Raw genomic sequence first — 15621 nt, 5'->3', positions numbered from 1 at the left:
ATGTCTGACACTGAGGAAGTGTAAGTATGTCTTTGATGTCTTTACAGGTACAGGTTAATATATAGTGAGATTCACCCTAGCCCACTCTGGTGCAAGGCCACCCCAATGGTGTGGAGCAAACGTAGTGGATGCTTTTACTGTCCAGAAAAACCTGCTTGTTTTATTAAATGTTTGTTTGTGTAGAGATTGATTGATGCGTAGAGTGTTGCTGTAGAGTGTTGCTAACTGTTCTTTTTTTTATTTTCAGTGAGCAGTACGAGGGTAAGTGAGAAATAGCAAAGTCATTACAGTAAAAATATATTTTCCAAATTATGTTCAGTGAATTTCCACTTTAAGTTAATACCCATTGTAACCTACATTGTTTATTGGGCTATGGTTCCACCAAGTGGTTCAACATAGTAGATACACCCAGTGATCCGCAACGCCCCCACCCTGGACTCCTTCAAACTAGCCCTCAAAACTCATCTGTTCTAGTCATTGTTTCAGTTTTGCTTTGTTTGTTTTCTGTTTTGTCTGTCCGATCATTCCCCTGTAAAGCGTCCTTGGGCTTTTTGAAAGGTGCTATATAAATTAAAGTTATTATTATTATTATTTATTTAATTTCTCATTATTAACAATATAATGTTAGATTTTTAAAATGTGCCTAAACTGTGATTTATTATTTTCAATACACTGTACATCAGCAGTGTTTGTGGTAACAATGACAGGTTCTAAATTAATAAAGAGATTCAACTATCTTACCTATCTACCTAACTATCTATCTTACCATCTTTAAGCATGTTTGGCATGAGTTAAGATAATGGTCTTGATGCTACCCCTGCATTTCATAATGCAGAGTCAAAGTGTGTTCTGTTTGAATGTATTGATTAACCTGGCTCCAAATCTGTATGTGCTAAAATATTTTCTACGACTTCCATTGATCAGCTGTACCACAAGAAGTTGGCTGAATATCCCTTCAGGGAACAATAAAGTATCAATCAATCAATCAATCAATCAATCTATCTATCTATCTATCTTTCTATCTTGCTAACTAAACAGATATGGAGCCATACTATCTACTGTATCGATAGCTTTGAGTTTCGAATACAGAATTCTTTCAAATAAATAAATATTGGGCAGTTTTTATTTTGATATTGTTTGACGGCTGTTTAGCTCTTAAGTCACAGTGACGAATCCTATGCTAGTATCAGGGATGCCAAGTTTCACCAAAAGTTTGGAGTGAGATTTTTTGGCGGTGGAGTGACCCAAATCTGTGCGCGTTTTGGCAGCGGCGGCCCCTCTCTCCCACCCAATTATTTGTGCTAGTTTCCTGCAATTTTACATGTTGTTCATAATAAACCAGCACAAGAAATGAAAATAATTAACATTTTATAAAACAAGAAAACAATTCAGACAATATATCATATTATGAAATCTTAATAAACAAATACAGTAGCCTACAGACTCTAAAAGAAAAATGGGCCCCATCAACAGGACTCAGCCCCATGGTCAGCAGCAGAAAGATCCTTGGTCATCATCTTATATACAGTGCATTGCTCATAGATGGCTATCATGTTATACAGTACATACCAGGGTTTTTCCTGGGTCAGAATGAGGGCTTGGTGGTTGATCTTGTGCGCGCCCAGCGCTCCCACATTTTTTGGGAGGGACCCCCAATTGTTGTATTTGTATTGTAAATTGTAATTATTATGAATTATTATTATTAATGTACCTAGTTATGTTACAGTAGAGAAACAAAAAACAGTTACCAAAGCTGAGTATTTACTAGCTAAGATTGGCAAAAGATTGGCGTGGTGCAACCGAAATGAGTAAACAACTAGTTTGAAACTAGCTAGTAACAACTAGGGGTTTAATAACTACTAAATGCCTGCATTTATAATTACTTACGCCATATTGGTGCAACCCAGTCCAGTAGGCTACCAGATACGATGTTGTAATGTATGCAAATGTATGCACCACGGTTGCCAGATGGAATTGACAATGTCCAGCCCAACCAGTCTAAAAGCTGCCGAATCCACCCCTCCAGTGACCAAAAGTAGCCCAATCTGGCAACACTGCTTGCTACGTTCTTGCAGCTCGCGTGAACACAGGTTCTTGAATTACCTCGCAAGCAGTTAAGTGATTCAATTTAGTTTATATGTTAATCAAGAACCTGGATTCTAATTCGAATGAGGTGAGATTTACCTCCGTTTTGGCCATCCGCTTCATGCTGCAGCTCGCGTGAACACAGATGCAACGCTCGTCTACCGCTCCGACTGCGCACGCGCAAGCATAATAACGCGAGTGCAGGAAGAGGACGTCACGAAACTCATGTCCGGTAGCTTTCTTTCAAGGAATTTCACAAATAAAAGTCCCTAAAACAAATTGTTATTTCTCGCCGTGAGAAATAGAGTTGCGGCGTGAGAGCGTGAGAACTGGTTGAAATGCGTGTGTCTCACGGTGATTGCGTGAGACTTGGCAGCCCTGGCTAGTATGCTGTTCCTAATAACCAACCTAGATGAGCATTGATTTAGCATTAATGTCCCACAACTATCGACTGCTGTGCCAAAAGGCTTCTTTATCTATGGGTTTGAATAAGCTGTTTCCAAACCCATAAGTAAAATTACATTTTGGAGCCAGGGGGCCGTTCCACTAAAGGTGGATCAGTATATCGGCGATTGAAATAAATCAGGCGATCAGGCAACTCGGGATTGGAATTCAAGCCTCAGGTGATTCCTCGAACGAGGATCAGGCTTGTGTCATCAGTGTTCACAGAACACCGGCTTACAAATCTTCGATATGGGCGCGTGCACGCAGACATAAAGAGCCCCGAAGAGTCGATCTGTCGAAATGAAGATACTCCACTCTGCAGGGGTCCCACATTTGCGCAGCATTCCGAATTATTGATCTTTATGAAGACAGAAAAATAAGATGTAAAATAGTGCAATACTGCCGCAATTAACAAGGCGAGGGAAATGGTTTGGCAAGAAACTGCTGACCGATTAAATGCGTAGGTCATACAGCCCCAGTTATTGTTATATGTTCATATTTTAATAAATGAATATTTACTACTGTGGTGATATCAGCAGCAGGCTACAAACCATCATATTGTCACAATGGCCTAGTGGTACCGACTGCTGCCGTGGTATTAATTCGTCATTATTAGACGGTGGTTCGAATCCCTCTTCGGACAGACTTTTTACTGCATTTCGTTGTCTGAATCTAATCTAAAATCTCATCTAAAAAAGTATGTAGGCTATAAAATTATGGTGCAGGCTAATTTACAAGAACTGACACGATTACAATGGTGTTTAAGCCTTTGCATGAAGGCTTCGGTTAAATGTAAAAATAAAAAAAAATCACTTAGTCAAGTCTCGAACACGCAACCTTTGGAACTCTAGCTGGCTGCCTTAACCACTGCGCCAGCCAGACTGCTGTGACGACAGCAATGCAAGTTGAAACGATTACTTCTTTTTTTTACACTCTTTTATTTATTGATCTATCGATCTATCTATCACACTTTCAAAATATCAAGTTATCTATCACACAATCAAACTATCTATCGATCGATCACACTTTCAAAATATCAAATGATCTATCTATCACACAGTCAACCAATCTATCTATCTCGTGTGAAGTGGGAACTAATATTTCCTAAAAGACACTTGATGGAACTGTCGTTCGGGATATAGTTTCCGCCTGTGAGACAATTTTGACGCACGTAGTACTTTAGCCTGTCTTTTAGCCTGCTCGCGACCAGGCTAATTATATCTGACTCAGAAGGAGCTCAACCAAGCAGCGAATTATTTGAGCCACATTGATGGAACCGAACGCAAGCTAACATTATCGAGGCTTAGAACTTTATCGAGGCTTAGAAGATAATCTAGTTTAGTGGAACGGGCCTCTGGCTGACAGTATGGTTTGTTTGTATGCACCAATTTGAACGTTGTGAACTAAGAAATTAGGTTTGTTTTTTTGTATTGTTTCACTATTTATCTTGCAGAAGAAAATGAAGAGGAGGAAGGTAAAAAAAAAAAAGACGGACAATTCGGTTTCTATGATACTTCCCCTGTTACTAATTTGTCGTCCCCATCCACCCTCAATTTGACATGTGTTTGACAATGCCTGCTTTGCCAACTCTGCTAACTCCTGTCTGAATCACTTTGTTATTGATAACATCCTTTCTGTCGTATTTAAATAACACGCAGCTCATAATGCAGCTTTATTTAAAGGCTAATTATTTGTGATGCCAGACTCAAATCCGAATTGTAGATGTCGGATTTCATCTATAACAAAACAGATTTTGTTTGTAGATATTCTATGCTCAGCAGCTTTGGGGACTATTTCAATTTTAAATCAATCAATGCATTGAAAAATCCCCATAGGCAATTTTAAATACACAAATGCAACTTCAATGTTCTTACATTGGATGAATTGAAAGCCAAGTTGATGCTCAGTGCTCTCCTTCTCGTAATCATACACAAGGAAGTGCTAGGTAAATGACAGTAACATAAAATAAAGCCTTTCTGCCTATCGTTTGGTTTTCATTCGATTGTGTTAAGTTGAATTTATTCAGATCATGATGACAATGGAAAGTTAAAATATAAAGGAAGCTTTTTATAGTCTACTGTAGCCTACAGTAGATACCTAGACCCTGTGCTCCCCATTCAGCGGTGTTGCTTTTCTGTAATAGCCTAATACATTAATAAAAAAGCTCATTATGCAGCTCACTTTATGATAAACATATCTAGAAACACATCCTTTCCCTGCATGTATGTGAACATAGTGTGCCCCAGCTTGTCGCACTCTGAAAATGCTACAGTATTGTGTTAAGTTTTGTTTGTCGTTGATCGTTGATGAAGTGAAAATGTCTGCTTGCTTCTGATGTGTTATTGTTAACCTGTGCCTTACTAAATTTGTTGTCAAACACTAGTAAGTTAAGGGTGACCTTTTTAAGACGGAGTGACTAAGTGATTTTTAATGCCTCAAATATCCAGGAAAATGTGATTGGGCCAAAAGTTATTGCATTTTTTGGGTATGTCACATGTTTTCAACCCAGGTATCTCCGGTATGTAGGAAATCATCATTTGTTTATGTTTAACCTCTGATGTCTTTCTCTCTTAATGCCATCTACCATTGACCCATCTTTCTCACCTATTTCACCATCTCTCTCTCATTCTTTCCCCCTCTCTCCCTGTTCTCCTCAGCATCACTGCCTGCCCATTCCAGCAGTGCTGTCCACTGTCACCCTTTCTGTTCATCACTGAAGTAATCTCATTCTGTTCTAATGGGCTAACCTTCTCCGAACCCTTCCTCCCCCTGGTTGCTCGCTGCATGATGCGTGGCCTTAGCAGAAGAGGTAGTAGAAGTAGAGGTAGCCCCAGAGGCGGCCCCTGAGGCAGAGGTAGAACCTGAGCCAGAGCCAGAGCCAGAGGTAGAACCTGAACCAGAGCCAGAGGAAGAGCCAGAGGAAGAGGTGGAAGTGGAAGGTATGTGGCATGGGGTATTCATTCATCCTTCCCAATGCAGGGCCAGTGTGCATTGCACCTGTCCCACAGACAGACAGACAGACAGGCAGACCCACTAATATAGTTACCTTCCTTATAGCATCTCATCCCCTAAAGTGCTAACTGTTTAGCAACTGGAGGTACCACCTCTTCATAACTGCCCACTATGAAGAAAGCTTGCGCTGCTTCCTGTCAAACTGCTTCGTAGCAGATGCAATGGAGCTTCTGTGTGCCAGTAGACTAATCTAGCTAACCAAGCGCTACCCCTGCATATCTGTTACGGTGCGCTAGTAACTAAGCTTAAACCCTGACTGTTTTCTCCCACGCTCATCATTACACCGGGAGCTGTGCTACTTACTAGTGCTACTCTCAGGATCCAACTGTATGTATAATTTACATTCTAGCTATTGTATTTATGTGATGTTTTTCTAGGCATATATTACCAAAGCTGTTGAAGATGTAGTTGATATGTTGATATACTGTATATGATATTTAATATATATTTATATATTATATATGTTGATATGGATGAAAGGAAGTCTTTTTTCATGTAAAGGACCCTTCTTTGTCCCTCTTGAGATATTGTCTGAAAGGCTGATTCTCTGAGCCCATGAGAATGATCATAGAAAACTGATGATTGATGTTGGGTGTATTGAATCTGAATTGAATGCTCAGATTAACTGAAAACGTTGAATGTTCCAATCATTATATTCTATATTCATTTTCAGTCCTCTATTGATTGCATTACAATGCTCATTAATTCAATATGATGTTATAGTAAGTATTACATTTGGGTGAATGCTCTGGAAAATTACCTCAATTTGATGAATGCTCTACAAAACTTCTGCATTTAATAGACACAGTCAATGGTATCAAGTGCCAGTGGCTTATGCTGGCCCACTAACAATCTCTATTCTGCTCTTGCTTTGGACGCTTGCTGCATGCAGAAGCCTATGAAGAGGAAGGTATGTTGATCCACATCCTTATATGTCTAGTTCTGATTGGACCATATGTTGATTCACCTGCATGTATATGCACTTCTGATTCAATGGCACCAAGTCAGTCTCCTTAAGGGATTTATGGTCAGGTGAATGCCTGTACACCTATGTGACAGCGTCTCGTCCTCCAGCTCAAATGTTCTGTCTACTGGATGGGGAAAGTCAAAAAAATATTTTGGCTTTCCCCGTCCTCCCTCCCAACATTGATTACCAACGTCATGGCTCAAGTGTGCTGACAGCGTGAGAAAGGGGGAAGGAATATGAAATGCTGACTTGAAAGTGCTTCAACGGCGGCGTGATGACTGCTCATGTCTGCTCTGATTCTCTCTCTTTGCATGACATCCAAACCAAACCAGTCGAAGAAGGAGAACAAGATGGTAGTTTGTATTTCCTGCAAGGGATTGTTGCTATGCTTGTGTTTTTTTTCTTGTTTGTGCTGTGTGTGGGTCGAGCCAAACAGCTAATCAACAGAAACATTGAGGTGTTGTTGTCACTGAACTGAAATGTCTCATCTAATGTTTTCACTTTTACTCCCATTTTTTCCTTTGGAGCACAAATCCCATTAATTGTCCAAGTAGTGTATTAAGTCTTGGATTGAACAGTAAAATTCTGACAAACCACTAGAATACTTTTTTTTCCACAAGTGTGCGTTTGATCTGGGACTCATGGATAGCTATATTTTAGCTAGTAAAATAGTATTCCCACTAATGCACACCAAATTAACATTGTGATATTGAAAGTAAGACTTACACACTATTTACTTCCCTCTTATTTTTAAAGCTAAAAGTACAAATTCAAACCTGAGATGTAACTATGACTAAATGTATGTCCACATGGATATTTCCTGTGATTAACCAAGCACTTATTTTGGTCTTTTGCCTGGAAGCATTGTCACTTTCTGTGTATATCTCTAACATTGTTATATATTGTTCTCCTTTGTTATGATGTTTCTACTGAGCAGAGGAGAAGCCAAAGGTCAAGTGAGTTGAATTTCTGTCAAATGTCTGTGTTAAACTGTAAGACTCAAGCTCTGTGCACGTACGGGTGTGTGTGTGTGTGTGTGTGTGTGTGTGTGTGTGTGTGTGTGTGTGTGTGTGTCTGTGTGTGTGTGTGTGTGTGTGTGTGTGTGCGTGTGTGCGTGTGTGCGTGTGTGCGTGTGTGCGTGTGTGTGTGTGTGTGTGTGTGCGTGTGTGCGTGTGTGCGTGTGTGCGTGTGTGTGTGTGTGTGTGTGTGTGTGCGTGTGTGCGTGTGTGCGTGTGTGTGTGTGTGTGTGTGTGTGTGTAGTAAAGGTATTACAGTAAACAGTCAAATTAAAATGACACAGTGTCACCCAATGTTATGTGTCAGAAATACCTTACATCACACCTTATGACTTTTTGTAGACCCAGGGATGCACCTAAGATCCCTGATGGTGAAAAGGTGGACTTTGATGTAAGTAGACATACTTATGTTTATAAACCAATAGAATAGAATTTGATTGAATACAACAGAAAAACAGATTCTCACTGTGGTATTTACCTGTGTTAAGTCTACTGTCTACCCCTGGATTCAACAGGATATCCATAAGAAGCGTCAGAACAAGGATCTGATGGAGCTGCAGGGCCTGATCGATGCTCACTTTGAGGGCAGGAAGAAGGAGGAGGAGGAGCTCCTCGCCCTCATGGCTAGAATTGTGAGTTAAGAGTCCACTCTTTTCCTTGCTAAGTGTGCACTTGGCATTTTACCAACATGGATTCAAACGCATAGTATTGGGGTAAGAGCCCAATCCTATGCGTTTATATCCATGTTTGGGTAGTGCACAAGTGCACAATTCAGTGCACGAATGTGCAATTTTTTCTTGTAGCCCCGGTTAAACACACCTTATTCAAATCACTATGGTCTTGATTGAAGTTGAATCATGCCAGATTGGGCCTTCTATAATGTTCTCAGAAATTGTAGAAGCCATAGGACTGGTTTGTAAAACAGCTACAGAGCGCCTCCCGGTGCCAGCAACGTAGGCTACAACTGCGTTTGCATCTGTCTCCTCTCAGGAGAAACGTCGGTCAGAGAGAGCGGAGATTCAGAGGGTCCGTACTGAGCAGGACAAGGAGCGCCAGGCCCGACGTGAGGTGTGTTCACTACAGTGTTCCATGGGTTTCACTACAGTGTTCCATGGGTTTCACAACGTTTGTCTCATCATCTCTTCAGTTCTTATAACTACTACCTCAAGTACAGTATGGCAAGTTCACTATGTACATACATACCATACTGTACTTATCATTTCATAACTGTACATGTCTTTTTTTGTCTACACTAACATGTCCTTTCACTATATGTCTACAATATCATGTTTTGCACTCTATCACTATCTGCACTTCTGGTTAGATACTAAAGTAAATGTTGTCTGGTACTTGTACTCTGCAAAATTGAATCTAATCTCAATGTTTTGTGTTAATGTCTCTTCTGTTATCTCCTATGCACTCGCACTGGTCTGCATTATTGTCCCCTATGTTATAAATATTCCATATGAATGTGTATTATTATATTTAAAAATACATTGATTATTTTTGTTGTTATTGAATTGAATTGGATTTAGTTTAATTGAAGTTCCTGGTTTGCGTTTGCAGGGTGAGAGGCTGAAAAGGGAGGAGCAAGATGCCCACAAGAGGGCAGAAGAAGACGCTAAGAAGAAGTCAGCCCTGTCCAACATGGGCTCCAACTACAGCAGCTACCTACAGAAGGTAACGCCACGGTCACTCTCCACACAAGACCAATGAGAAGGATAGTCATTCATTGTTGTATTACTATAGTCATCTTTATTTGTATAGCACCTTTCATACAACCAACCCAAAGTGCTTTGTATTAAGCACTTGAAAGACAATACATATTTAGGTAGACCTATTCAGACACCATATTAAACAAGCAACATTTTACATTTATCAACATCACATTAAAGTGATAGTTCAACCAAAATGACAAAATCCCATTGTTGGTTTCTTACGTGGATAGACGTCTATGGGCAAGGACTTCAAGGGTAAAGAACCAAATATGGGATCTTTTGTCATTTTGGTGAACTATCCCTTTAACACCACATTTTTCAGTTGTAGGGTGTATTGTTTTCTATAAAGATGTGATACTGTTCAATAGCTACATGCAGCTCTGGATGTGAACCTCTTCTTCTTCGTCTTCTTTTTCCGCCACTGCCAGGCTGACCAGAAGAGAGGTGGTAAGAAGCAGACAGAGAGGGAGAAGAAGAAGAAGGCCCTAGCGGAGAGACGCAAGCCTCTCAACATCGACCATCTGAACGAGGACAAGCTAAAGTAAAGCACTAGTGCCCTGCCTGCCTGTACTTGGTCTACAGTAATCGTTAGCACTGCTGACTACAGTTCACACACTGCCCCCACAGGCCAGGAATTGAAACTGCAGGCTGCCTGTCACTGCTCTCACCCATCTCTCATCTATCTCCCCTTAATTTCACATAATTTTCTAGTAAATTAAGAAAAAGCTCATGTGAGGTGCAAGGAAGCAGGTTAAAGTGCCCAAAAGTTCTGGTCTTGACTTTATGCTATCACAGTGGCTACAAGCACAGATGCGTAGATACAGCCTTAAGTATCTAGCACTCTGGCTATTCTAGCATTCTTAAGCCTGTCTATTGTTCACTTGTGGCATTTAGGGAAAAAGCCAAGGAGCTGTGGGAATGGATGCACAGTCTGGAGTCTGAGAAGTTTGACCACATTGAGAAACTAAAGAGACAGAAGTATGAGGTGAGTGAGGATGTGTGCTTCCCAGGAGGATGGTGAATATTTGAAGTCCCATATTAGTTTAATCAATTATGCTATTAACGTTTTACCAACTATTTTCAATATTATTTTTTTTTTCAAAAAGCAGAAATACTTTTCCCATCTGCCTCTATAGCTTATTCACTGTGTTGTGATGTTGCTGCTGTTTACAAGACGTCAACCCTCCACGGTCTGTTGTATATTAAAGAGGGCCATTTTATTTTAAAGTAGCACAGTTGATTCATATTGCGAAGCAATAATTATTGTACAGATGAATGTCCTCAACAAGATAATGCTTACAAGGTGTGACTGAAATGTGGTCAACTGCAATATTAATTTGAATATGCTTTCTTGCTGCTCATGCTATCCAGTTCATTGAGTTGGGGCCTTAGTCAAGTAGTGCCAGGTTAAGATACACTACATATAATATAAATAAAATAATATAAATATAAAAAGACCTGAGGCTGTGACAAGGGGTGAAGGTTCTCACTTGCCATCCGTCACTTCCTACCACACCCCTCAGATTTGAACTCAGTTCTGCTTTGAAACCCTCCAGGTCTTGACACTACGTAAGAGAGTGGAGGAGCTGAGTAAATTGTGAGTAGTAACACCTATGCCCCAGAGCGACAGGGGCCCGCAGGGCCTAGGGTGTGCATGGTCTGTCTGCATGGGAAGCTATTATGATGGAGGACCATGGAGACCGGTATCCACCCTCAGGTGAAAGGTGAAAGGTCACATTGTACAGTGCAGAGGTTGGGATGAAGAGTAATATGTTGTTAAACTAAACCTGCTGTATCCTGCTGGGTATCATACCTCATCTCACCTCATGACAAAAGAGAAAGGCTTTGCATTGTAACATGTGAGATAATCAGCCATAGATAATCTTACATAGATAAACAAGGGGTTACAGAAACTTTAGAATATCGGTCAGTGAATGATAAGTGTTACTATAGTATCGTGGTATAGTCAGTTTACAACTTCCCCAGAAGAACATGCCTCAAAGCCACACACTGTACTATATTCTGCACCATCAGAAAGAGAGATACCAACTGGATAAATGGGTCCTTAGTTGTTTGGTAATTGCACGGCAGGGTATTTCCCAGGCAGTCCCACAGACTGTGGTTGTAATGCTCTGTGAAGGTAAGTGAATGTTCATCTTGTCAGTCAGAGCGAATCCCTGGGGCCTTTCTCGTTCCAGAGAAGTAAGCGCCTCTTCCTCCGCCTGTGTCTGTGAATCACTGCAGTCTCTTCCTTCTCCTTCTCCTCCTCCTCTTCCTCATCTTCGTCACGTAGCTTTGTCTTGTTTTCCTTGTGAGCTGGTACACCATGAGAGAGCACACACACACACACACACACACCCCTGGACAATATAAAGTATAGGGAGAAGGTGAGAGAAAGTTAAAAAAGAGCAAACCTTATTGTATATCTCTTTTAACTGGCTTTCATAATGCTCTCTTAGTGACTTGCGGTCAATCAGGCGATATGCAGTCTCCTGAACTGACTCAAAATGAAACTGGGGTTTCGCAAGACTAGATGTTATACTGTTCGTGACAAGCCCTTTCTTGCGTGAGTGAGTATACTGCAATGCAAGCGTACGTGTGTATGTGCTGCTCTTGGTGTCCCACCTCGGCCCAACAGGTCACTCCCACAGGACTGCTGTTTCCTAGAAGGTGAGGTCAGAGGTCAAAGCTAAACGCCCCCTGCTGACCACAGACCGCTGGCTTAAACACGCTCATGTGTCATTTTTCAGGTCATCTCTCTCAGAAACCGTATTGATGAGCTGCAAAAGCAGTAAGTGTCACCTCCCACACATCATTCCACTTCAGGTCACTCCCACTCCCACTCTCTCCTCTCCTATCCACTCCCACTCTCTCCTCTCCTATCTACCCCCACTCTCTCCTCTCCTCTCCTCCTATCCACTCCCACTCTCTCCTCTCCTCTCCTCTCCTCCTATCCACTCCCACTCTCTCCTCTCCTCTCCTCCTACCCACTCCCACTCTCTCCTCTCCTCTCCTCCTATCCACTCCCACTCTCTCCTCTCCTATCTACTCCCACTCTCTCCTCTCCTCCTCTCTACCCCCACTCTCCTCTCCTCCTACCCACTCCCACTCTCTCCTCTCCTCTCCTCCTATCCACTCCCACTCTCTCCTCTCCTATCTACTCCCACTCTCTCCTCTCCTCTAATCCACTCCCTCTCCCTCTCTCCTCTCGTCTTATCCACTCCCCCTCTCTCTTCTCCTATTCACTCCCTCTCCCTCTCTCCTCTCCTCCTATCCACTCCCACTCTCCTCTCCTCTTCTCCTATCCATTCCTCTCCTCTGTCCTTATTCTCTCCCCCTCTAATCTCCCAACCTCAGACGCATGGGAAACTCATGCATTTCCTAGAAAATAAGCTTCACCCTTTGACAGGAAATGAAATGCGTCTTTCATCACCCCCGTAATACTGAGTAACACAAGAACTTGACATAGACTCTGACACGTAGTTGTGTGTTCACATACTACAAACTTATGCAACTGATGCTGGTAAGGCATGACTGTCTGTTGCACTAAGACAAACAAATGTCCTCTCAATGAAGCCAGTGTATAGCAGGTAGCAGGCAGGTAAACAATGTGGACATTTTGTTTGGAAAAGGTATTGCAAATCATCTATTTAAGTCATCACTCCATCTTTGACCATCCAGAGTCATAGGTATACAGAGTTCGTACACAGTTTTAATGAGCTCCTTGTGGCACCAAAAGGTCCACGATAATCACATTCAAGTCAACACAAATTAAAAAGTTACGGACATGGAAAGTTTAGTAGTGACATCATACTTGCTAAGACTGATGGATAGATGATTCACTCACTTAGATGTATTTGTTGCAAGTCGCTTTGGATAAAGGCGTCTGCTAAATGCCAAAAATGTAAAATGTAAATGTACATATACTGGATAGAATACATGGTCAACTCAGCATAGCTATGGCTCTGGACTCCATCCAACTTGAGACTATTCAATAACGAGTGACTTACCCGTGTCAACCCAAAGGTAATTAACATTTCTCTACGGTGGTTAGACCACATCCTTAACATGTAATGCAACAGAGAACAGTATGGTAATTAGCTCAATGTTGTTTGTGTGTGTGCTACTTCAATGGCAAAGAACACAACAAGCATCCTCACAACATATATTGCTATTTTCCAAATGATACATCTCATTACAGTAAAGCCTAGCTAATGTTCTCTGACATAGTATATTGACATGTAGTATTGACAAGTATTGACATGATATCTGTAGAATCAGCCTACATTTTATAGAAGCCTACATACATCTCTTTCTCTTCTTGTTACAGTCTTTGCTGTTTAAGTGTATGTGTGCAAGTCATTAGGTCACATGATGGTGGCTGGGTGGGTGTGTTGGGTGAGTGTGGTTTGTGTGGGTGTGTGAGTGAAGATCTTTCATTCTTCAAGAATGAAAAGTACTTATTACATGAGTCTTCAGGGCTTCTGTATGGCTCAATGGGAAGCTCATGAAATAGTTCGTGTCTCACTTTCATACCAGGACGGTAAGTACAGCATGGCCTGGTGGTGAAGTGCATCACGTGCAGTCATTATATCCTGAAACTGTCACACATAACATCTGAACTACTGTTGATTCAAAGTTTCTTGAGTATGGCATGTTATTTGACTATTTCTAAAAACTATTCAAAAATGTGTAATACTGTGTAATAATAATGTTGTTATTTGGCATTATCATTCACTTTGTAATTGTTGAGCAGGACCATTAACATGTTTTTTTGCGCTCTTGACGAATTGTAGCAGCAAGAAGGGAGCTGCTGCCCGCCGCAGAAAGTAACCTGCCTGACCAACAGGCACCGGCGCGCCTCCTCTCTGCTGACCGCCGCGACAGGACACACCTGCCGCCGCCCGCCACGGCTGTGCACACTACGACTAGACCCATGGCACGGAGACGACAAGCAGTGGATGTCTTACTGTCTACTTCGTGTTATGTGAAATTCTGTTGTCACAAAGTTAATAGCTTTCTCTATTGTGTCCTCTGACATGTCGGACTGTCGTTAGGTTCTCATGATATTATTTTGTAAATAAAAAGTGTGACGCTTCAGTTTTTTTCTGTAGCGCAGTAATTGTTCACAGATCAATAAATCCCCTCTGTGCGTGTACCTGTTTGGATTGGTGTAGGCCTCTCGCCTAGACTTACACATTCATGGCCTGTAACTCCACCGTTAAGTGAAACCTCTTTGCAACGAAAAATTCCAATTATTAATTTATTATTTTTAAAATCAATCTTAGCTATATGCCTGTTTCCCATAAGCATTATATAGCATCATTTGTATAGTGTTTTATATCTGATAATTATAACTATAAACAAATATAGTCTTTATGGTAGCCTATATCAATAAGCATTAATAACAACTCTCACAAGAGACATTCTGACTATAATTCATGCATTTGATAAGCATGCCTTCATAGGCCTATTCCAATTGTAGGCTAGTCGTATTGGGCTATCATTTTGTGCACGAACAAAAATGTGTATGGTATAGCAACTGTAGTTCCTAACCGTTTCAGAATATCAATTTAGACTTTGGTGGTCTTTCCATTCGTTACACTGATTAGGCTACAGCCAGGGGTGTTCAATGTTATATTGGCATGGATTAGATGTGTTGTTATGTGATCAACACACGTCAATCAATAACTGGGGTAAAGCTGTCATATGTCACTAACATAACACAAATGCTTTCACAAATTATTTCACGCCAGTCAAGGACGTAAGATTCCATATATAAATACATATTTATTCAAATGTTGACATTCACTAAATTCTTGATATTATAAATATATAGTTAAACATTTGACACAACAATCAAAGCGTCACAAGTAACATTAAATATGTATACATGTTGTTGTCCACTATCGTTTAGCAAACAGCTCTTATTTACAAATGTACAAAATGGTCCTCATTTTCCGCATGAATAGCCTTTGGAATCAGGACACGACAACATAGGCCTATTGAAAATTGTCATAGGTAATCCCTTCTTAAAACTGTTGGTTCACAAATTGAATGGCATCCGTTCATATCAATGAATCAAACCTAACTTTTGTCATAAAATGGCATATAGGTCTAACATCAATACATTCATTACAAACTATAGCCTATAGGCCTACTACAGACATACATTAATTCAAAGTTTCCTTTAAGAAATTGGACACCAGGTTTACTGTCAAAGCAGGGAAACTTCACTGTAGCCTTGTAGTCAGTGACCTTTGTGAAAAATAAAGCAACATTTCCCCTCTGCATAAGGAATACGTTTTGTTTTGAAGAATGTACAGTTAGCCTACTATTAGTCCAGCGTCATTTTCGTCTCTTGGAGTCCATGGAAAAC

At 40.9% G+C, this 15621-nt stretch overlaps 1 protein-coding gene across 1 annotated transcript; it reads left to right on the top strand.

The window, feature by feature from the left end:
- LOC308158105 (troponin T, fast skeletal muscle isoforms-like) lies at positions 1-14299 on the top strand (the record flags this gene model as incomplete). Its single annotated transcript, XM_080531700.1, has 14 exons — positions 1-20; positions 248-261; positions 5331-5468; positions 7446-7464; positions 7867-7915; positions 8040-8156; positions 8515-8592; positions 9091-9204; positions 9671-9783; positions 10137-10227; positions 10799-10839; positions 11993-12033; positions 14039-14157; positions 14252-14299. 14 exons carry the CDS (start codon positions 1-3, stop codon positions 14297-14299), a joined length of 1002 nt encoding a protein of 333 aa, XP_080387826.1.
- Positions 14300-15621: the final 1322 nt, after the last annotated feature.

This window comes from Nansenia antarctica (genome assembly GCF_963989245.1).
Source record: "Nansenia antarctica genome assembly, chromosome: 5".
Classification (NCBI taxonomy): Eukaryota; Metazoa; Chordata; class Actinopteri; order Argentiniformes; family Microstomatidae; genus Nansenia; species Nansenia antarctica.
This window is presented reverse-complemented; position numbering and strand designations above follow the sequence as displayed.